Raw genomic sequence first — 22,447 nt, forward strand, 5'->3', positions numbered from 1 at the left:
TTGGTTAGTCTCATGGGAATGTTATCCTTTCACTTACTGTTAGGAAGAAATAAGCTAGTATGTACTAAAGTGCTTGTCTCAGCTGGCACCGGCTGCTCATATCTACTCACGATCACATATTACAAGCAAAATTGTTTTCAGTTATATTTGACCTACATTGAGGCTAACTTTCCTGCTCTGTATTATAAAAATATGAGAGTGCATAGATGCTTTTAATCTCCTTATTTTAGGGAAAAGATATTTTGAACATCACTATGGACACGTTCCTGAAGATCAGACTCCAATTTGTCAGTCTGTTCACACATTTCACAGTCCATCTGTTTTATTTTAATGATAGCTGTGCAAAGCACCAGAGAAATTCACTTCAGAGACACGACAGTAGCTGATATTTATTTTGATACTTCTGGCGAGTTTCAACATTTTCCATCTTTCACTATATCCCAACATTGCCTTTAATTGCTTCTTGTCAGCAAATTTTCAAGTTATCCCTCTTGGCTGTTCTCTCCCAGCTCCTTCATTATTTGACAACACTCCAGTCATGATATACTGCAGAAAGAGATATCAAAATGGGAAAGCAGTTGATGAAATTCAGAATAAAACAAAGTCAGGTAGGGCTATGATAATACATGGCCAATGGCTAACTGAATAGTTTAAAAATCATCACAGAAAGAGGGTAAGAATATATCTCAAGAATGAATCTCTTTTCTCTGCTAAGACATCTCATTTTATATACAGCCCCAACAAAAGTACTCAACAATTTCACAAAGCTTCTCAAGTTTCAGTTCAAATCTTTGAACTGTTCAAATTCTATTATATGAAAGAGAACCACAAAAGGTCAAAAAACAACAACAATATATTCTCACAAGAACTGTCTCCACAGTACTGACACCCACCAAGCCTGGGGGAGAAAAAAGTTTCCTTAGAAATTATTGAAGATGCTCCAAGATACCAACACACACAGGTCCTGAGTGACTCAGCAACTATGTAACCATGTGTCTGACTAAGGATGCGAATAACCCCATTGACTTGTATTGTACTATCCACATGGTGAAAGTTAGGCACATGCCTTGCTGAATTAGGGTGACAGGTTGCCGCCTCCTTCATCTCTGTTAAAAGGGCATAGTCCAGAACAGAGCATTATTCCATCTTAACCAGAGTGGGCTTTGTTATTGCCTGGTAGAAGCCTAAGGTTTCAGCTGAAACCACGTGCTACATATGGGGAGGGGTTATGCTCACCTCCCTCGGACACACGGGAAACCTTCAGGCTCCTGAGAGCTTGCCAACGTAAACCCAGCACTAGAGCACACGAGCTGGAGTGGGAAATGTACAGTCTAGATGCAGATCAGTAAAACAAACATTTTTTTAAAATAGTTTATTTAGCTTATGGAGATTGTTGAAAGGAAATGCCTCTCCAGAAATTCTAACCTAGAAATGCTAGGAAAGCCAGTGTAGCCAGAGTTTCTAAGCATCTGTGAATCATCTTCATCTCCTTTGCTTTCAGCTTGTGATGAAAGCACCACTACAGTATTGGTCTGCCTCAAAAGAACAGCTTGGCAGCGATTGTGGCTGAAGAACTCCCCGCCCCAGACACCACAACCCAACCACCAACTGTTCAATGAACTAAAACAGCACAGGGCTCATTGAGAAGGGATCAATCCAACCAATAACAGATCAGCATCTAGCATGGACAGCTTTCTAGCTAGCTAACTATGGCCCCCATCACAATAGCATCCAAGCACCTCCTGATCATAGGTTAATTTAACTACCCCTGTGAAATAGGGGAATATTACAATCCCCATTTTACAGAAAGGGAATTAAAGCACAGGATTTGTCCAAGGTTACACAAAGAAACTGACGGAACCAGGATCTGAACCCCATGTCTCCTGAATTCCAGCCCACTACCTGGGCTGAGAAGAATTTGGACTCAAGGGAGGGGCAAAGGGAAGAGAGATCTACTTATCAACAATCAGCAGAACCCCTTTCTTTTCCACTGGGGTAAGGTGGTTAGGTCCAATGAAGGGAAGGAGATAAATACTGGGATGGAGGAATAGGGAAGAAGCTGGGGGGAAAGTTAAGGGTCCCAGTGCAGAGACACGGGGAAGGGAAAGTGGGGTATAGGGACAGGGTTAAGTTAGAGGAGGAGAATACAGAATTAAAATGACCATAGGAAGGGATTAAAACCAGTGAGTAAATAGATTGGTATTGGTGAAACAAAAACAAAATACATAAACATTAATCCTTCTCTGTTTTACCTAAACACATCTGATAACAAGTCTGGGTACAGCTTTATATAAATAAAGGCAAATGATAAACATTTTTAAATGAGAGTTTCAAAACATCTCATGCAACATCCTCTCTTTCATCCACTGCTGCGTGCATGCATGTTGTTTATTTAGATTATAAACTCTTAAGGGCAATGTCCAGCACATTCTAGGGACAATGGACATTTTGGTTACGTTATTTATATAAATTCCAACCCCTCTCCAAATCCCTTCCTTGCCACAATGAAGGAAAAAGAAACCCAAAGTATCTCTGTCAAGGTTCCTTCCCCACTCTGAACTCGAGGGTACAGATGTGGGGACCTGCATGAAAACCTCCTAAGCTTACTTTTACCAGCTTAGGTTAAAACTTCCCCAAGGTACAAACTATTTTACCTTTTGCCCTTGGACTTCCACTGTCACCACCAAACATTTATCTGGGTTTATTTTTATTAGGAAAGCGTTGTTTGGAAACGTCTTTCCCCCCAAAATCCTCCCAACCCTTGCATCCCACTTCCTGGGGAAGGTTTGGTAAAAATCCTCACCAATTTGCATAGGTGACCACAGACCCAAACCCTTGGATCTTAGAACAATGAAAAAAGCATTCAATTCTTGAAAAGAAACATTTTAATAGAAGAAACAGTAAAAAGCATCACCTCTGTAAAATCAGGATGGTAAATACTTTACCGGGTAATTAGATTCAAAACATAGAGAATTCCTCTAGGCAAAACCTTAAGTTACAAAAAAGACACACAGACAGGAATAGTCATTCTATTCAGCACAGCTATTTTCTCAGCCATTTAAAGAAATCATAATCTAACGCATATCTAGCTAGATTACTTACTAAATTCTAAGACTCCATTCCTGTTCTGTCCCCGGCAAAAGCATCACACCGACAGACACAGACCCTTTGTTTTTCTTCCTCCTCCCAGCTTTTGAAAGTATCTTGTCTCCTCATTGGTCATTTTGGTCAGGCGCCAGCGAGGTTACCTTTAGCTTCTTAACCCTTTACAGATGAAAGGATTTTTCCTCTGGCCAGGAGGGATTTTAAAGGTGATTACCCTTCCCTTTATATTTATGACAGTCTCAGTAGCACATATCACATCTCTGTTGCCCCAATTGCTGTGAAAAACAGAAGGATGGTCAGGCGCACTGACAAGACCAACCAAACACTGTTGGAGGCAGAATGTAACCTGCTTACATAGAGTGCTGGGCTCATCTTTGGATAGAACTGATTTTCCATAAACAGAAAAATCATATTTACAAATAAACTAAATTAAAAAAGCTATACAAACCAAGAAAAACAGAATTAGGATGTCAATGAGGTCAGTTCTCCCACAAGGCATCAATGCACAGCAATGGGAATCTGTTTGCTAGGGACGTCCACTCGGTCTATGGTGTAGTCACAGCCTGATTGTTTTCCAGCTAGGCTCTTTATAGCTGGTGCAGAGGTACCAAGTTATTGTATTTAGACAACCTCTGCCCCTAGTGAGACATCTAGACAGCTTCCTAGTAATAGTTTGGAAGCCATCTTATTTTGGGGTCAACTGTACCTTTCTTTCAGCCCCAGGATTCTACAAATCTTTTGTTCCCCTGGGGAAAAGGCACACTAAAGGAAATGAAAAATGGGAGAATTCCCTCCTTCCTGGAGGTTTGTGTGGTGGAAGGGGGGAGAAAGGGGTTGTGGAGGATGATGAGAAAGAAGAAGGAGCGGCGGGGAGGAAAAGAGAGACAGCAGAGGTTAGGGTATCTGTTTCTTCCAAAAGGACAATCATTCCATTTTTTTGCCTACATAACTGCATGAGCATCTCTCCTTCACCTCCCTTTCCCTTTCTCACTTCCAAGAAAGCCAAGGATTCAGTTGTGCTCAAGGAAACCATTTAAGAGAGCATAAAAGGGAGAAAATACCTGGCTAGCCATAAAGAAAATACCCTCGTATCTTCACATGAAGCCAGATAGATTTCTTCCACAATTGCTAGAATTAAGTTTGCACATAAGTACAGTGAGCTGAGACCCAGAACAGACTAGAGTACACAGTGTTTCTAACTTCTCTCCAACATCCCTGCTGTACTCCTGAGGATTTGTCTGCCCCATTTACTAGGTGGGAGGAGAGGGGCTCTCACCTCCTACTTGTAGGAGATCCATGCTGAGGGATACAAGTGGCAGCTAGAATTGTAGTAGATACTTCAATTCTAAGCACCATTCTGATTCCTCTAAGAACTAGCTCCTCATTTCTACTGAGAATTTCTTGCAATAAGACCTTCAAAGGCTCTTTCCTGTGGCACTAACTGGCACTGAGGTATTTAAATCCTTATCATACAGAGATTTCCAAACACCACATTACTCTCCCCAAACACAAGTACCATGGTTACAGGCACCTTGGAAAATACTGGTATGACCAGACTGGGGACCATGCCCTAAACTACATTCCTGCTGGTTTAAAGCTTGCAGCACACTGCATAATTTGATTGCCTTATTCCCTAAGCATTGTCCCTTACACAGAATGTAGCCAACCTGTGATATTCACTGCTAGAGTCAAATACTGTGGCAGGATTTTGATGTTTTGAAATAAAGTCTACATTTTATTACCAACAATTAAAGCTATGCATGTTAATTGAGGGCATACCAAACCCCAAGATTCAGGGTCTAAAGTGACCACCACAGGATCAGGCAGAAATTCAACTCTTTCACCCCACTCTCAAAAACATCTGCTACCAGTCACAGCAATCGCAATAGGCCCATGCATTGGAAATCCTAGTTTTCCTATATAGTATTAAGGGTTGTCGTTCAGCAGCAAATGACTGGTGAAGTTACATGATTTGCTAAAGCATCTCCTTCCAGAGTTGTAGCTCCTAAGAATGACACCACACTGTAGCAACTTTTGGGAGTGGACAGGATGTTATTTATAATGGAAATATCCCCAGTTAAAGAATATCCTTTTACTGGAAAAAATCCAATTATTATACGTTGATGGTTTCCAGCATCTGGTAACGATACTTTCACCCTGGAAAGAAAATGCAACAAGTCTTCATGTACAATAAGCACCTTTATTGAGCATCTCACCATTCAATATAGATTCCATTTGACATCTTAAATTGCTGAATTATAATCCAGTTTAAAACCTTCATTAAAGAAAGACAAACTTCAATTTTGCTTGTATAAAAAAAAGTATTAAATCTGTGTGGTGTATGTTACTATTTAAAAAAAGCCAGTTCTGTAGTCAAATCATCACTACCTATAATGCTGATGTCACACAAATTTCAAAGCCAAAACCATTCTCTTTCCTATGGACGTATCCATGTAAAAGGAACGACAAAAGTCAGTTTGTTCTGAAGGCTGAACGGCTGGAAAAAGTATTTTCTATTTCTTAGTTTTACATAAGGTGAACATTCACAAAAGCTATTAAACAGCAAAATATTTTACATTTCAATCATGTAAAAAACTGAAATTTTAGACAAACAAGCTAAATTTTCAGAGTACTGTTTGCATACAATCTAAATACAGTAGCCTCAATACAGTCAAAGAGTTTCTTCTAGACATTCTGTATGCACACACAAAGTCGTAGGCCATGATCCTGCATGGAGTACCATGCAGAGCCCTGTGCCCGGGCAGAGCCCCAGTGATTTCAGTCAGACTCAGCCCGTGCAGTTCCCAGTGCAAGAACTGGGCCTTAGAGCCTACATCTTGGCTGCCCTAGGTTATTTAGTGCAGTTTTGGTTCAATGCTCAAGAACAGTTTTATATGTACAATTTATTACAAACCAATAGCCAGATTTAATTTTTTAAAAGAGGGTTGTTTATTGTCAAATCTGTGCTCAGGAAGAAAAAAATTCTGAATTGTAATACCCTTAATCTCATTTAAAGAAATAAATCGTCCTATGAGGGAGCCTGTCTTACTTTATAAAGATGCCTGCATAGAAGTTTTTGCAACCTTATTTAGATATTTAACACTAACTGCCACTCAAGCCAATAAACGTTGCCTAGTCTACAGTATCACCAGTGATGTTCTGCTGTAAAGAAAGGGAGCTACCCTGCTAACAGGCACACTTAAGCAGAATAGTTGGTTGAGCTGGCACTCAAGGGTAAGCTTGCAGAATCATTTTTAAAAAGCTTAAGCCAACACGAGAGGATAAGTTTCTCAATGGTACCCGACAAAGATGAAATGGTATTTTAGACAGGATCTAAAAGACTAGTTACAAAAATTAAGCCTTCAGCAGCATGGGAAGGCAGAAATTTCTAGGAAAGAAAAAAAAGTCAGCTTTTCAGTTATTTCCTCTTTTTGCAAAATAGCTTTTAGTCAGCAAGAGTTTCATCACTGTATTACAAAACACAGCATTGCTCTCTTCCCATTGTGAACATTTTATGTTTTTTAGCAGCAGACAGAGTAAAGCATTTTCTATGAAAGCTAGGAAAGGAGTTCAGCTTGCAGCAGATTTTAGTTTATGCTTAAACACAACTGTCATCCCCACAAAAGAGCCCGAATGTGGAAAGCAATCCTTTAAAACAGGACCACAGAAGTTAGTAGAGCAGGAAGCCTGTAAACAATGAGGAAATAGCAGATGTCACCGACTGGCAAGGGTGAACGGGGTTGAGTAAAGAGATGAGAAATTAGGCCTTTGTAGAACTCCCACATAATTCTGAGTTCTGATTTGAAACGTGTAATGATCAAAATGTTTTAAAAGCCAAAGTAGATTTCTTATAGCAAAGATCTCCCCTAAGGACACAAGCAGCTTTTAGTAAGGCTGATAAAACTACATTATTAAAAAAAGTCTGGTCTGTTTTGTGAAATAAATTCTTCTATTTCTTCTTAAACTAAATTATGTCAGAAAGGCATCCCTGTTAAACTAACAAATCTATTGCCATCACTGTTCATATCCAAGCCCCATCTTCCTCTCGTTTTTCAATATACATGAACACATAGCTGGATCTTCGAGCTACATTTCTTCTCCATTAGCTACAACTCAATGGAGAAAACTATTCAGCCTGCACACTGATTACCAAGGTCTTACTTTAGGAAAAGTCTAGTTGTGGGGTAAGCATATACACGTGAAGGCAGATTTCAAATAAGTTAATCGTGTTACTAACTGGTAGTGGAATTTTCCACAATTTTTAAACTTGGGATAGGATACAGACACACAGCTTGGACCCAGAAAAGAAAGATGCCTCTGTCAATCAGCACTGTGTTCTGGAAGTTCCTATAGCAAGAAAACAAAGCACTTCTCCCCTCCAACCGCTATTTTTTCTGACGAGTACTTAAATAAGCCATCAAAGGTAGGTAGGACAAACGTTTCAATCTTCCTTCCCCTCACATGCTTTCAGCTTTTTACAAGTTCAAGATATGTTACTTTCTAAATAAATGCCTTAACATTAAAATGAGACAGCTAATCACTCATGAATACCCTGGCCATGGGGAAAAAGCGCTAGTAATGGTATGTATACACAAGGGCACAAGATGTGTAGGTAGTAACAGGCTTTTTCAAACTTTCAGGTGGGAGACAACAAGAAAATTAAAAGGTAATGAAGATCTATAGCAGAATACTCTCATAATTGGCACCTGTGTGTTTCCTGCTGGTGGCAGCCACTTTCTTTGCAAAGTGACATTTGTGACACCAGCAGGGCAGCATGCAACATACACTAGTTTTCAAATGGTTTCACATCAGAGAAATGTAATTGCCAGGAGCACTAGAGGAGTTATTTTCCAGTAACATTGCCCCCAACAGCAAGGAAGTTCAGATGGTTTAATGCTTTACTTTCCTACACAGACTGTACAGAACAAGAGAGTTGAAAATTCTCTAAGTCCTTTATGCGCCAGGGGGAGTATGTTCACACCAAGTCAGAAGATGGGATTTTTAAGTGTTTGAACAAGTCTTTTTTTAAAGAAGGGAAAAATGTGTGAATTTAGCGATTATGAAAGGTGCTGAATCAACAGACCTAGACACCAAAGTTTTCCATTTATCAGCACTCCACGCAGCATAGGCAGCTGTATGCAATGCAAGCTTCTCCACAGTGCTCATCGATGTGCCAGGACAATCTGGAGGGACCAGCTGCAGTGACCAGGGTTTTAATTTGCTGGCCTCTCTGCTGGAACTGCCAACTAGGTTCTTACTGTCAAATGTGGTGGTAAATTTTGCGATATGGATACTTGTCCAGTAAGATCTGAATCGTTATTAATCGGCTCGTTTTAGAGACGTCACCAATCAGGCAGATAGGTGGTGATCGATTGGTTGTTACCTTCCCACAGCTGTAGAATTAAAATAAGTTTTATTTAACAGTGTTATTTACAAAGACATAAGGGGGGAAAAAAACAAAACAAAAAACTAGTAGGTGGATTCCAGTTTGGATTTGGAAAACTGGAAATAATTAAAACATTTGTCATCTGTACAAACTAAAAATTGCAAAGCCAGAAAGCTGGAGAGCATGTAGGTATAGGTGCAAGTTTAATTTCTCAACAGTGGTGTTGTGGGTGGAAGAAATAGTCATCACATAAGACTATGCCATGAACTCCCCCACTCCACCTTTCCTATTTGAAAAAATTAAAATTTTTAAAATTGAAATACTAGTCCAAATCTCCATTTTTAGGAGAGATGCTGCTGTTCAAATAGCCACCTACTCAGTCGGCTGGCAAAAAGCAGCACATAAAAGGACAACCACTACCATCAGTGGAGGATTTTTGAGTGTGCAGCATCTCTTCCCCCCTAGGCAGAAGCGGACCAACACAGTTTTAGTACCAGCATCATTGCATGTCACATTTGACAGCTATTCCAGTTGTTTGGAAACCTCTGAGATTCCCTAGGAGGGAACACAGAAATGCTAGGGGATAGCATTCAGAATTATTTTTACAGCTGGTAATCTGTATGTTTACATATAGCTATTTTTAAATTCTTAAACAATTCCTTGCAAAACAGGTGCAAAATTTAGTTATTTTCTTTGCCACAGTTCTAAGGATAAGGGCATTGAAACATGTAGACTGAAAATTCCTATATGCACATGGCACATAATATAAATGAGCAGGAATCCAGAGTGAAGGATTGCAACCACATGCAGAAAGATGTGCTATCCAATGTACACATATGTATATATTAAGAAGTGTTTTAAGATCCTATGTTGCACTCAAGATTCTGCAATTTTAATGAAGCTAAGCCACTGACAAAGAAAGAAATGGATATTGTCCAAGATTTACAACAAAAAAACAAAGGAAACCCCCAGCAAGATAAACATCCAGGAAGATCTTACACTGAAGGAAAGAATTTCTGAGAAGACTTTACAGTTGTCGGACTTTTCTTTCAGTGCTTGTAATATTGACATCCAGTTTGTCTACTTTTCCGGTTAGCCGGTCAAGAATGTCATCCTGCTCATCAATTTCTGTCTGCAGACCCAGAGCCAGGTTTTTCAGACGGCCAAGCCCAGAAGACATGTCATCTGCCAATGGAGAGAGAGGGAGTATGAAGGTTCAAAACAGCAGGAATTACAAGATATAGGTGCCATTTAAATGGGTGCTGTCAAAATTCCTCCCATTTCCCCCAAAACCTTAAATTAAACCAAGCGTCAGTGAAAGCTGCTTAACGATCCCCCTACAATATTTGCAATACAAATGTTATAACACTGGCAGTGCATTAGTACCAGAAAAGTGACTAATCAGTTTTCATTGCTCAAAGTGAGTACATTGCAAACAAAAAGACAATAAATGGTGAAAACTAAATTTGATCTTGATAAACTAAGGTATTTGTCGGGTCTAAAATATATGACATGTTAACTTTCTCCCTTTACTTTAAGGATGGATATATATTTTTTCTTGCCTCTGTACATTTGACACCCTAACATGAGCAGTCTCTCAACACAGTTTGTTCTTTAAACTGATTATTATCAAGAAAGATCAAAATACACAGGCGTAAAAATGGTTAATTCTATAAAGCTCCAATCCTTGCAATACACCCCCTTTCTGTACACGGATTTTTAGAGCATTTCCTTCCATAAGGTACAAGTTTGTTTAATGCGGATGAACAGGTTTACTTGTTCCTATATCCTAGAATGTGTTCTTTGAAGTAGTTAGCTGCAGAAAAGAAGTTTACTGCACAATTGGCTGGCATCAATGTTTTGGAAACTAACAAGTTCAGAATGGAGTGGGAGTAGAACAGTTGTTATATCTATCGTAACACTTATGGCTCAGCATCCTGATTCTTCACGTATTTGTTTTCTTCCATATCACTCTTTCCAGGTCAGACAGAGCAGACAAGAGGCATACAGAGGCATTTTATATAGAATAAAACAGATTACGATTGTACTTTCTTCAGAAGTACTAACATATGCAGAAAGAGGAAAAAATCCACACCTTAAGGATTTAATTCCTTCCAATTTTTTCCATTTTCTTCAGAACTTTAAGCTCATTAAAATAAAGTTTTAAGCATTTGTTTACGAAGGCTTCAGAATCCAAACTGATGCACTACTGACATTCACATAAACCAAACATACTATGCAAAATAAATGGTACATTCTACATTACAGGAGACTATGCTATTCATATTTTTGATATTTAAATGCTAAAATGGGTATTTCCTTACTGGTATTATCATCAGTAATACCCAGCTAATGTGCTTTTTCAGCATAGCTGGATGATCCTGCTTGACCCTGTTCCATCCATTTGAAGAGATGTTGCATAGGAATGTCTGCACAGCGACTGGTTAAACATGCAGCAGATATTATTTTGATGTAGTCAAAGGCAAGATATTTAAATTACGCAAAGTGGCAATTGGTATCAGGTTAAAAAGTTTTGGGATAACTGTGGTGTGGTTTTCTTTAAAAAATAAATTGTTCAGCAGTTCAGTAACCAAAACATCTTTGAATAATTGTTTTTGTCTCAGTGGAGTCCAATATTGAAACAAAAGCCATAGGAGCACAGAGAAAAGAAAATACTGAGACCCAGCAGGGATACCCCATTGCAGATGTTAGTTTCCATACAGATTTATATTATTGCAATAATCTTAGCCAGTTTTAATCTATAGCTGGTTTTACATTAAAAGCATTTTTAACTCAGATCTATTACTAAACTGTGTCTTCTGTCCTACAACAGTCCGCCATCTGGTTAAAATCCATTTTGGACAAGAAGTGGACTACTAAATTCATGGTATGTGTGAAACATGATGGGACTTAATCATGAAGACTGGCCTAAAGCATGTAGCAGATCTACCAGGCGGAAGCTTTTGAAACAGAAACTGCATACACAGAGGAGCTTTTATAATCAAAGGTCTGTGTATGAACTAAACGCAAAGTTTTAAGGACACAGCTAGTTGGGAATAGACTGCTCTGAATTCTCTCAGGCTATAAATAGCAAGATATGGAAATCATGTTAAGTCACATAGCTTCAATTTCTAACTCACCTAAGTTGCTGTCAATTTTCTGGTGGTAAGCTCGGAGATGTTGATTCTTTGGATAAACATCGGGTTGGACAGAAGATTCTGAATTGGTTCCACTGAAATCGTAGTCTGTTAACAACGTAAGACATTTTTAGTCCTCATAAACAAACAAATGATTCAGAACTATTAAGAATTGCTCTAGCTGACTGACAGCTGACTTTCTGTCATCTGACTCTTGTAAAGTTACCTACTACAGGACAGGCCCAACAAAGAAAATAACAGAACGCCACTAGCCATCACCTTCAGCCCCCAACTAAAACCTCTCCAACGCATCATCAAGGATCTACAACCTATCCCGAAAGACGACCCATCACTCTCACAGATCTTGGGAGACAGGCCAGTCCTTGCTTACAGAAAGCCCCCCAACCTGAAGCAAATACTCACCAACAACCACACACCACACAACAAAAATACTAACCCAGGAACCTGTCCTTGCAACAAAGCCCATTGCCAACTGTGTCCACATGTCTATTCAGAGGACACCATCATAGGGCCTAATCACATCAGCCACACTATCAGAGGCTCGTTCACCTGCACATCTACCAATGTGATATATGCCATCATGTGCCAGTAATGCCCCTCTGCCATGTACATTGGCCAAACTAGACAGTCTCTACGTAAAAGAATAAATGGACACAAATCAGACGTCAAGAATTATAACATTCAAAAACCAGTCGGAGAACACTTCAATCTCTTTGGTCACTCGATTACAGACCTAAAAATGGCAATTCTTCAACAAAAGAACTTCAAAAACAGACGCCAACGAGAGACTGCTGAATTGGAATTAATTTGCAAACTGGACACAATTAACTTAGGCTTGAATAAAGACTGGGAGTGGTGGTGTCATTACACAAAGTAAAACTATTTCGCCATGTTTATTCCCCTTCCCCCCCCGCCCCTCACTCGTTCTTGTCAACTGCTGGAAATGGCCCAGCTTGATTATCGCTACAAAAGGCTGCTTCCCCCCCGCAGCCGGTAATAGCTCACCTTACCTGGTTTCAGAGTAGCAGCCGTGTTAGTCTGTATTCGCAAAAAGAAAAGGAGTACTTGTGGCACCTTAGAAACTAACAAATTTATCTGAGTATAAGCTTTTGTGAGCTACAGCTCACTTCATCGGATGCCTTACCTGATCACTCTCGTTAAAGTGTGTATGGTAACACCCATTGTTTCATGTTCTCTGTGTATTTATAATTTCCCCACTCTTTTCTACTGCATGCATCCGACGAAGTGACCTGTTGCTCACGAAAGCTTATGCTCAAATAAATTTGTTAGTCTCTAAGGTGCCACAAGTCCTCCTTTTTTAAAGTCATGTGTGTTGCTTTCTGTAGTTCTGCTACTTAGCTGGGAAAAAAACTGGGCCAAAGCCACGAAAGCCAAACAGTGCCCCTTATGGGCAAGTCATAAGGAAGCTCTTGTGCCTTCTAGTGGTCAGCTTCCATATGTTGCCTGTAGAGATCTATTTAGACCTTTTAACACAAGAAATTTCAAATTTTGTGTTTCTTTTTAATTAATTGAAAAGCTTCTAGCCTTCTTGTTGTAAATTAATGGTTTGCTCTCTAATCTGTTGGCAGACAAACAATACAGAGCCAGAAGTATCATTTTAAGTACCCTTTATGTGACAGGGTAAATGCGAAGTGGTGAAATTAACCATTTAAGTGCCAAACACCAAGCTCACACAATTATACTCAATTGTTACATTTTCAGCATGCATTAGATTAGTAAGGTACAGTGTTGCTTTATTTATAGATCTATTTCAAAGACAACAGTATTTTCTAACCCTCACAAATATAAATGAAGACTAGTTATAAAATGGGCCCTTATTTAAAGCAGGCTATGGCCATTCAGCACCAACCAACATTAGCTGAAGTTTGCTTAATACAAAAGCTAGGGAAAGAACAAAAGCCTACATGCTATTTTGTATGAATAAGACACATGTCTCCTGGACCAGGGTTAGCTACATCTATATTGATAAGGGAGTCAGCCATGTTTGAAAGCAGTAGAAACACATGGTTCAAATGTGCTCCTTCTGAACCATTTTTAATCATTTGACATACACAGGATATGGCTATACTTGAAAACATTAGGTAGGTTCTTGTACACTGCTTAGGTTTTATCTGCATGAGGAAGGAAAGGTGCTGAATCTTGCAAGCCTCTTTATTGTTAGTGTCTATATGTGATGATACTCTTTCCAGGAAGGCTAAACAGACACAGCTCTAAGCTATGTAAAGTACACCCAAAGTGACGGGCAACATCAAATAAATTAACAAACCAGAATTACGCAGCTTCCTTAAATTTGGATGACTCTCCTGGTACCTTGATTCCTGTTCTTTACTAAAGACCATGGCTTCTTTTAATCTGGTGAGAGAGAAAAAAAAAATAGAGAAAATATTCTTGGTGCCCATTGGTTGAATTCTGTAACGACTGAATAGGATTAGGCCCCAAATTCCTTTAAGGATAGCGAATTGCTTCTTACTTAGAACCAGTTCCCCTTCTCTTGACATTCATTTTTAATCTTACAGGGCTCAATCATGCTCCCACTGAAGTCACCAGCAAAATTCTTATAAACTTCTGTGGGAACAGAATCAAGCCCCCAGTCTTTACCAGTAGAGGCACTCGCCAAGACATATAGCCAAATACTGTACAGTAACGTGCCCTCTCCCCTGAAACAACAATACACATACAATGTTGCCGTGTTATTCACACATTGCTGCACTGAAGGTGAATGTCACATGGTTCTGCTCTAAGAAGTCAGTTTGCTTAACTTTTGTTTGTTTTTATTCAGAGTTGTTAGTAAATTGGAAAGAGAAAGAGTATAAGACCACAGGATAAATAGGAGGGAGTTTTTCAGTATGCTTGATTATGGCAGGGGTCCAGCTCTGGATTTCCTAATTTTTTTTTTTTAAAGCTGGTACACAAATTTACAAGGCTGTACAGCTACAAACCTCTACACAGTTCTCATTAAACTATCTAGATAATATGAAATTATTCTTACCACAAGTACCAAAGAAAAAAATTTTTTAGCAAAAGCATCAGAGAAGAAGATAGTCCCCATCTTGCAAGTTTACAACATACAATTGAAAGAACCTGCTTTCCCATTACAAGTCACTGAAAAATTGGAACATTTCAGAATAAAAGTTATTCAATTTTAGACCAGTCATATTTAATATAGTTTCTTACCATCCTGTGATACTGATTTTCTCTAGAGATCACGAAAAACACTTAGCTCACATTCAGCGCTTTTGTCTTCAAATGCTTTGAATATTCAACGTCCTTATTACCCCATGAAATATAGCTGCACACACCAGTACAAACACACAGCAATATAATTTCCACGACTAAGGCTTAAAAACATTCTTCCAAATTTTGAAATCAAGTTAGAAAATTAAAGATTTAGCTGCCTTTAACATATAACCAACTAGTTATTTTGCAAATATTTTTTGCAATATTTGACTGATTGACCATTTAAGTATCAAAAGACTTTTCATGTTGAGTGGGCAGAAACACATGCTGGTTTGATCAAAATTCCAGAGGCTTATATTTATTAGTATAGAGTACTGAAATATGTGCTAGGGGATCACAATACAGATGAAATACTTGGTCCTTGACCTGAGGAGCTTACAAACTAAAGCCTCAACGCTGCAGTCTGGTCTGTGCTGACTCTAGTGGTTATGCAGACTCAAGAGCAGAATTGGGGTTCAATATCAGACACAGCACAACAGAGTAGAAGTCAGTAAGATGACCATTACTCAGGCTAGTACACAGCATGGAATAAAGGAGAATGGAGGTTATGTTATTTAAACTAAAACGTGTTGGCTACTTCTAAATTGTGTAAGTAGAAGATTTTAAGAAGGGATCGGAATAGAGAAGGGGATAGTGGCCTTGCAGACCATCTCAAGAAAGCTATTCCAGCCATAGGGGTGGCATGATGGAGTAGTGTTCTTTTTGTCTACATCCTGCAGTGCATGGGATCAGTTTGCAAGACTTCTCTGCTAAGAGGCAGGTCTCCCTGCCAACCATAGATGACTCGTGCCTCCCCATACTGGGGGAGCGGTGGGGGCACAACTGAAAGAGGAGGACACATGACCACCCCACATGTCTCCTTTGTCCAGTGGCCCCCCCCCCCACTGCATGTTACATATGGGGCTGCCGGGGACAGGGGTAAATCGTGCTTGGGGGCAGGTGCAGTGGGAGAATAGAGCCCTTCTCCCTCCTCTGCAAGCCAATCTAGGGCAATGGCAATTGTGAAAAAGGATTAATAAAACCCGACATGCCCCACCTATGCGTTGCCTCTGCTGCCAACTCCAACTGACCACTACCACTCTTAAAATTCTCTTTCTACTCACCTGCTGTTTCCTTGGTACTCAGGGACTCCATTCTGCTCAGGCTTGGTCTCTGGAGGTTTCGATTTGAAGTAGTTTACAAAACCACCGAAGACACTCTTAATGCTGTTTATGTGTCTTTGACTAATCTTTAAATCCTGGTCCATTTTATCCACCATTCGTTCAGTGCGCTTTAGTGCCTCACCCTGACGTACAAGTTCCTAAAGGGAAATTAACAGAAAAATGGAAGTTAGTCAAGTCAAGGGATAGATTGTGATGTCAATGGTTTTAACATTTAGGAATAAGATTTCAAAAGCTGCTTTTCCTCTTTTCAGTCTGTAGTGGGCTGTGTTTTATGGATAATTATATTGAATTGCTATACGACTCCTTAGCATAAGAAAGATCCTCTTTGTTTATCGTACATGCATTTGAAATGTCACAGCTTTAAGATATTGCTCTTACTCAGGAGATCCAGTTAGATGGAAACAGGAAGCCAGAATACTGAATCCTTCCTGAAATTTGAGTTAAGCCCTCCTTGCTTACATATGTCTAGACTACTGGACAAGTTATATTCACCCCTCTCCATGACATGCTACTTCCAATATTTTGTAACCTTATCTTTTTTCCTCTAATTTATATTATATATGTGGAAATTTTATATAAAATTTCAATTTCCTGGCCCATCAATAACTCTTAAACACCGCTTTTTGACTACTACTATATACCACAGATTTGTGAAGTACATGTAGATTTAACAAGTTTATTTGAGCATAAGCTTTCGTGAGCTACAGAAATAGCAGAGTAGCAGCCACCTTAGTCTGTATCTACAAAAAGAAAAGGAGCACTTGTGGCACCTTAGAGACTAAAATCTATTTGAGCATAAGCTTTCATGAGCTACAGCTCACTTCATCAGATGCATGCAGTAGAAAACACAGTGGGGAGATTTTATATACACAGAGAACATTAAACAATGGTGTTACCATACACACTGTAACAAGAGTGATCAGGTAAGGTGAGCTATTACCAGCAGGAGAGCAGAGGAAGGAAGGGGGACAGATGGACCTTTTTTAGTGATAATCAAGGTGGGCCATTTCCAGCAGTTGACAAGAGCGTGTGAGGAACAGTGGGGTGGGGGGAAATAAACATGGGGAAATAGTTTTACTTTGTGTAATGACACATCCACTCCCAGTCTCTATTCAAGCTTAAGTTAATTGTATCCAGTTTGCAAATTAATTCCAATTCAGCAGTCTCTCCTTGATGTCTGTTTTTGAAGTTTTTTTGTTGAAGAATTGCCGCTTTTAGGTCTGTAATTGAGTGACCAAAGAGACTGAAGTGTTCTCCGACTGGTTTTTGAATGTTATAATTCTTGACGTCTATTTCCCCATGTTTATTCCCCCACCCCACTGTTCCTCACACGCTCTTGTCAACTGCTGGAAATGGCCCACCTTGATCATCACTACAAAAGGTCCCCTCTGCCCCCCGCTGGTAATAGCTCACCTTACCTGATCACTCTTGTTACAGTGTGTATGGTAACACCCATTGTTTCATATTCTCTGTGTATATAAAATCTCCCCACTGTGTTTTCCACTATGTGCATCCGATGAAGTGAGCTGTAGCTCATGAAAGTTTATGCTCAAATAAATTTGTTAGTCTGTAAGGTGCCACAAGTACTCCTTTTCTTTTTGCAGATACAGACTAACATAGTTGTTACTCTGAAACATGTAGATTTAAGAAGCTATTTTGTTCTCATTCTACCTGCAGAATTTTCATTAATGTCAATGGGAGATTTTCACAAGAATCAAGGATAAATATAGTGCAAGTTTTCTTACATTTTAAACCCATTGTTCTCCAGGCTCTAACTTTCCTTTATGTATTTGTTATTTATTATTTTTTTATGCTAGTGCCTAGAGGCCTCAGCTGACCTTGAGGCCCACTGCACAAGGCACTATTTGAAGTCCCTGAAGAGTTTACAGTCTAAAAGAGACAGACAAAGGGTGGATGGAAAACAGAGGCACAAAAAGAAGTGACTTGGGCAAGGTCACACCGCAGATCACTGGAAAGAGCCAAGAACAGAACAGAGCTCTCCTAGGTATCAGCCTAGTGTTATATCCATTAGACCATGCACTGCCTCATACCACACTTAATTATGCATGCAGCAATTTCTAATGTGGAAGATGAAAGTGACAAACAGAAATGGTTCAGATTTGAACCACTGTACCTGCTAATACAAATGTTTGTAAATCTTTACCCTGCAGTTGTAAGCAGTAATCAAACCAGCACCTTGCTAAGCTCTCTGGCCCTCCACCCAAAGGGACTGCTTCTTACTGCTTCATGAATATGGAGAAGCAGAATTAGTTTCACTTTCCTATTCCTTATTACAAGCTCAGTAGAAAAGTGGAAACAAGATTCCTTATTAATTTAATTTTGTATTCAGCATTAGATGCATGCAAACAAAAGTGACAAGAACTTGACAATTACATTTCAGGGTGGTGGCAATTGTGAAAAAGGATGATTAAAAGCTTCCAGGAAGAGGAGGAGAACCAATAAAAGAGAAAGCAAAAAATGCAAAGAGGGCAACAGGCATGCTTGAACAAAAAAGCGCCTCTTTCTCCCTGAGGTATTTCTAAGGCGTCTAGCCCTGTGGCACTAAAATCAATAACTGCCAACTCCAGCTCAAGGCAACTGTAGCCTTTATTAGCTCTACAGTTCTTAATAAGAAATGCCAACTTCCTGCCACCTATTGTGAACAAGATCTAGAAACTTGTTAGAGTCACCATTTTTATCAGGTCTTAACACCTTTATCTGCCCTTGCTAAGGTATGTTACATTTTACCATGGAAGTATAGAGATGAAAAGAGATTACCAATGCAGAATCAACACAAGTGAGGCAAGTAATGCTGTTAGAATTATTTCAGTTCCACATTTTCACTAACAAAGAGTATCATTCTCACACGAATAGTCTGCACTAGGTCATTCAGAAAGCATCCACTGATAGAAAAATGTTAGTGCTATTTTCTTATAAGAGTCTTTTCTGCATTAACTGATTCCTACAGCCTATAGTTTTAAAATTCTAAAGCACACAGGTATGCAGTTTAAGACATTGAAATATCAAAGATACACAGCCAGAATCCATCTGCTTGCAGTTGCATTAATGAAAAATAGAACTGCTGTCCATATTCTTTCCTAGATTTACTGAATTTTAGATAAGCAGTCTTGCAGTCTCTCTTTTTACTTTATGTTTCCCCACTCAAGCAACCAGTTCTGTGCCATTCAGATTCTACCATTAACACTAAATCAGGCCTACACTGCAAATTTCTTTTGGATTTTCAGGAACAGACCAAACTGTTTTGTGATAAGGGTTGGATTTTTCCTTCCACTATTAGAGAACATTTATTACCACTTCTCAAAGTGCGTATATTGAAGAGTTTACTATCTAAATCAAGTTACTCATGAAAGTTATTATAGACAATTATATGACTTGTGTCTATGCATTCCCTCAGAATTATATACGCAAACCAATTACTACCATTTGAGCAAACATCCTCCCTCAACAGATGATGCAGCCCAGAAGACCAAATTAGTGACTCTAGATACATTTGTAATAGGTCTCATCATCACCTATTCTGAAACATCCCCATCAGACTAAGGGAAATGATTAACAGAGATGAGCCTAAACACATTGGATAGTGTGCTATATTAATTGCAGGCCACAATTTAACAGGAAAAAGAAGGTCTATCAGACTTTACACAGTTAGAACAATCATTTTCATTTGTGGTAACAGAACAACAATTGTGGTAACAGAATACCTACACAGGCTTTGCTAATTTTTAATTGGCATTTTTATCAAAATACAGTTACACATCACACTAATGTTATCAGAGTCTTAATCAGACCCTATAAAGGAAAGGTTTATTGCGAGAACTCAGATACGCTCTCCTCAAGACTTTAAAGCAGCCAAGGAAGCTGCAACTTGGATTTAAAAACAAACAAAAACAAATTAACTAACAGCTTCATTGCCAGTATCACCTCCCAGCCCCTGCAACAATGAACAGTTTCTACAGACTACCCAGATAAACTAATAGGAGTGTTTGATAAAAGACCTCTAAAAGTTTTCACTTTAAACCCCCTGAAATACAGTTTATAAAGCAGTTCACCATGACAGCATGCAAAATATCGGCAGGCACTTCTGGTTAAGGCTTTTTAGGGTATTGAACTAGATTTTTTTCCTGGTTTCAGGTGTTTTTGAAGTCTGTGTAGACAACTCAGACATTTAATAAGACCAGTAGGCCAATATGGACCTTTTTTATATGATTAGTTAAAAACTGAAGGCACTCAGCATGAAAATATTATCACAATCAAACTTGTCTCCTGATCATGCACTCATTTAGCCTCATGCTACTCTACTGAGGAAGGTTACACACGGGCTTAAATGTTTACAAGATCTGGGCCTTACCGATCTCTTTATGTTTAGTGTTAACATTGCTGAGTCAGTTTAATAATATGACTAAATAAACCAAAAAGGCACTTTTGTAAAGTTTTGATTATATCTTGAAAAAAATCAATATTACTGTCATTAAGAACTTACCTCTGATGTGGCTACTCCAATTTGCTCAGATTCATAAATGAGGGAAAGAGATCTATTAGTGCTGTCCTCTGTGGCCTGAGCCCGCCTCAGAACTTCCTGCTGAAGATACCTCTGTTTATTTGTAGCCTCCCTATGTTGCCTGTCAGTAGGGTCATCAAAGATATCATTTCCATTGTTCCACTTGACTGGCTTCAAACCTTCATCATCATCATCATCAAAGGGATTATAGTTTTTTGTGTAAGATGACATAATGCCAGTGTGTGTTTTCTCCCTTTGCTATAGCGTGAGTGAAACTAGAGAAAAGTGAGGTTGGAGTCACACTGGCATTCCCAGGGCCTACAGCAATTGTTCAGAGGGATTGAACCTCAACAGAATGAAAAATCTTTACCTGTAAAGGAAACAGTTTTTATTTATCTTTAGAACACTGAGTTAAGAAAAATTGTTCACTAAGGTATAAAAATATAAGCTGTGATATGAACCACAGAAGATACATAAGGGAGAGAGGAGCAAATACATTTTTATATCTGGGTGGGAAATTGCATCTTGGTATTTCCGTTCTTTCCCCCGGTATAACAAACTCTGCATCTGGGACACAATGGATCTCTCCATTGCACGGTAAAACTCATCTGTGCAGGCAACTGCAAATTCTCAAGGGCTAGTTCAAGACTGTGGAACAGACTCCCACAGGATCTACAAGCCATCATAGATCGCACTACCTTCTGTTTCAAGCGTCACAGGTACTTATTTAACGTTGCTTTTGCTAATACTGACTCACAGCACAGCGTACGTATCATTTATCAAACAAAACATTACACTGCCCATTTAATTTTCCCCTGGGAAAGAGGATGAGAGAAAGAATGAGCCACACTTGACAAATATTAGTCACGTTGCTCAACACATTACTACAGGGTGCTCGGATACTATGGTGAGGAGGCAATATAGGAACCTGTAGGGAACAGACTCAACAAATCACTGCAGATTTAACTCTCCTTTGCGAGGAGGGGGAGGGCGGGGAAAGGAGTCAGCATTCCCCTTCGACAATCATTCAAGTAACTCCAGACACAAAGCTACTGCAGTTGCCCGGGCATCCACCCCTCGTGTTCATGGATACCACGAGACAGCTAAAGCCCCCCCCCCCGCCCATAGGGAGCCTCCTGCTCTCTAGCCCCTGCCTTCTCCTCCCGGACCCGCCGCACGGCAGATGGGAGAGCCTTCTCCTCGGCAGCTTCCCGGTCGCGGCCCAGACCCCCCGCGCTGCGGCGCCGCGGGCCGCTCTCAGCCATGACGCCGCAGGGGGACACACTCCTCAGGCACGGGCCGCCCCCGGGGGGTGGGTGTATCCTCGCCCCGCGCTGCTCGGCACCGGGCCTGAGCGGGGGGGGCCTGAGCCCCGGACAGACGCGGCGGGGTCCCCCCCCCCCGTCGCCCATCGGGGGAGCCCCACGCCCCTTCCGTCCCCGAGACGCCCCCACTCCTGCCGCTCCGGGGAGCCGGGACACCGGCCCTCGCAGGGGCCCTGGGACCTCCTGGCCTCGCTCCCGCGCTGAGGGGCCGGAGCCGCGCCGCGCGCGCCAGCCCCCACTCACCAGCTGCCGCCCGCCAGCGACCCCGCCGCCCGCCTGAGCGGTGCCAACACCCGCCGGGCTCCTCCACCCCGTGACTACTGGCTTAAACCATCGCTACCCCTTGCGCAGGGGAAGCGGCTGGGAGAAACTATCATGACTCGCTGTTGAGGGGGTGTGTGTATGTGTATGTGACGGGGAAGCGGGCGGCTATGGAACCTGCAGGCCGGGGCTAGGATAATCCATTTCCAGCACTCGAGTGGGGGGTATAGTTTGAGAGTTGGGATAATCCATTGCCCGTGAGAGGATGGGTA

General features: G+C 40.3%; 1 protein-coding gene across 3 annotated transcripts; it reads right to left on the minus strand.

The window, feature by feature from the left end:
* Positions 1–363: 363 nt before the first annotated feature.
* On the minus strand, positions 364–22,345 carry SNAP29 (synaptosome associated protein 29). Of its 3 annotated transcripts, none has more exons than XM_048821357.2 (7): positions 22,158–22,345; positions 20,572–20,959; positions 16,011–16,207; positions 13,937–14,022; positions 11,632–11,736; positions 9,491–9,676; positions 364–546 (listed from the first exon to the last, which is right to left on the minus strand). In XM_048821357.2, the coding sequence occupies exons 2-6, from the start codon at positions 20,818–20,820 to the stop codon at positions 9,519–9,521; spliced, it is 795 nt and encodes a 264-aa protein (XP_048677314.1). In that variant the 5' UTR covers positions 20,821–20,959; positions 22,158–22,345; the 3' UTR covers positions 364–546; positions 9,491–9,518. The 3 variants fall into 3 exon arrangements, with proteins under 3 accessions (XP_048677314.1, XP_048677313.1, XP_048677312.1); XM_048821356.2 differs by lacking the exon at positions 364–546 and adding an exon at positions 5,286–8,498 and having other exon boundaries at positions 22,158–22,344; XM_048821355.2 differs by lacking the exon at positions 364–546 and having other exon boundaries at positions 5,286–9,676; positions 22,158–22,344.
* Between the last annotated feature and the right edge of the window lie 102 nt (positions 22,346–22,447).

Source organism: Caretta caretta, chromosome 15 (assembly GCF_965140235.1).
Source record: "Caretta caretta isolate rCarCar2 chromosome 15, rCarCar1.hap1, whole genome shotgun sequence".
In the NCBI taxonomy this organism is placed as follows: Eukaryota; Metazoa; Chordata; order Testudines; family Cheloniidae; genus Caretta; species Caretta caretta.

Coding starts and splice junctions, on each gene's coding strand:
- SNAP29 (XM_048821357.2), bottom strand. CDS start 20,820: ATGTCATCTTACACAAAAAACTATAATCCCTTTGATGATGATGATGAT. Junction 11,737..13,936: donor AAGGAAGCTGCGTAATTCTG/GTTTGTTAATTT, acceptor CGTTGTTAACAG/ACTACGATTTCAGTGGAACC. Junction 9,677..11,631: donor GAAAATTGACAGCAACTTAG/GTGAGTTAGAAA, acceptor CTCCATTGGCAG/ATGACATGTCTTCTGGGCTT.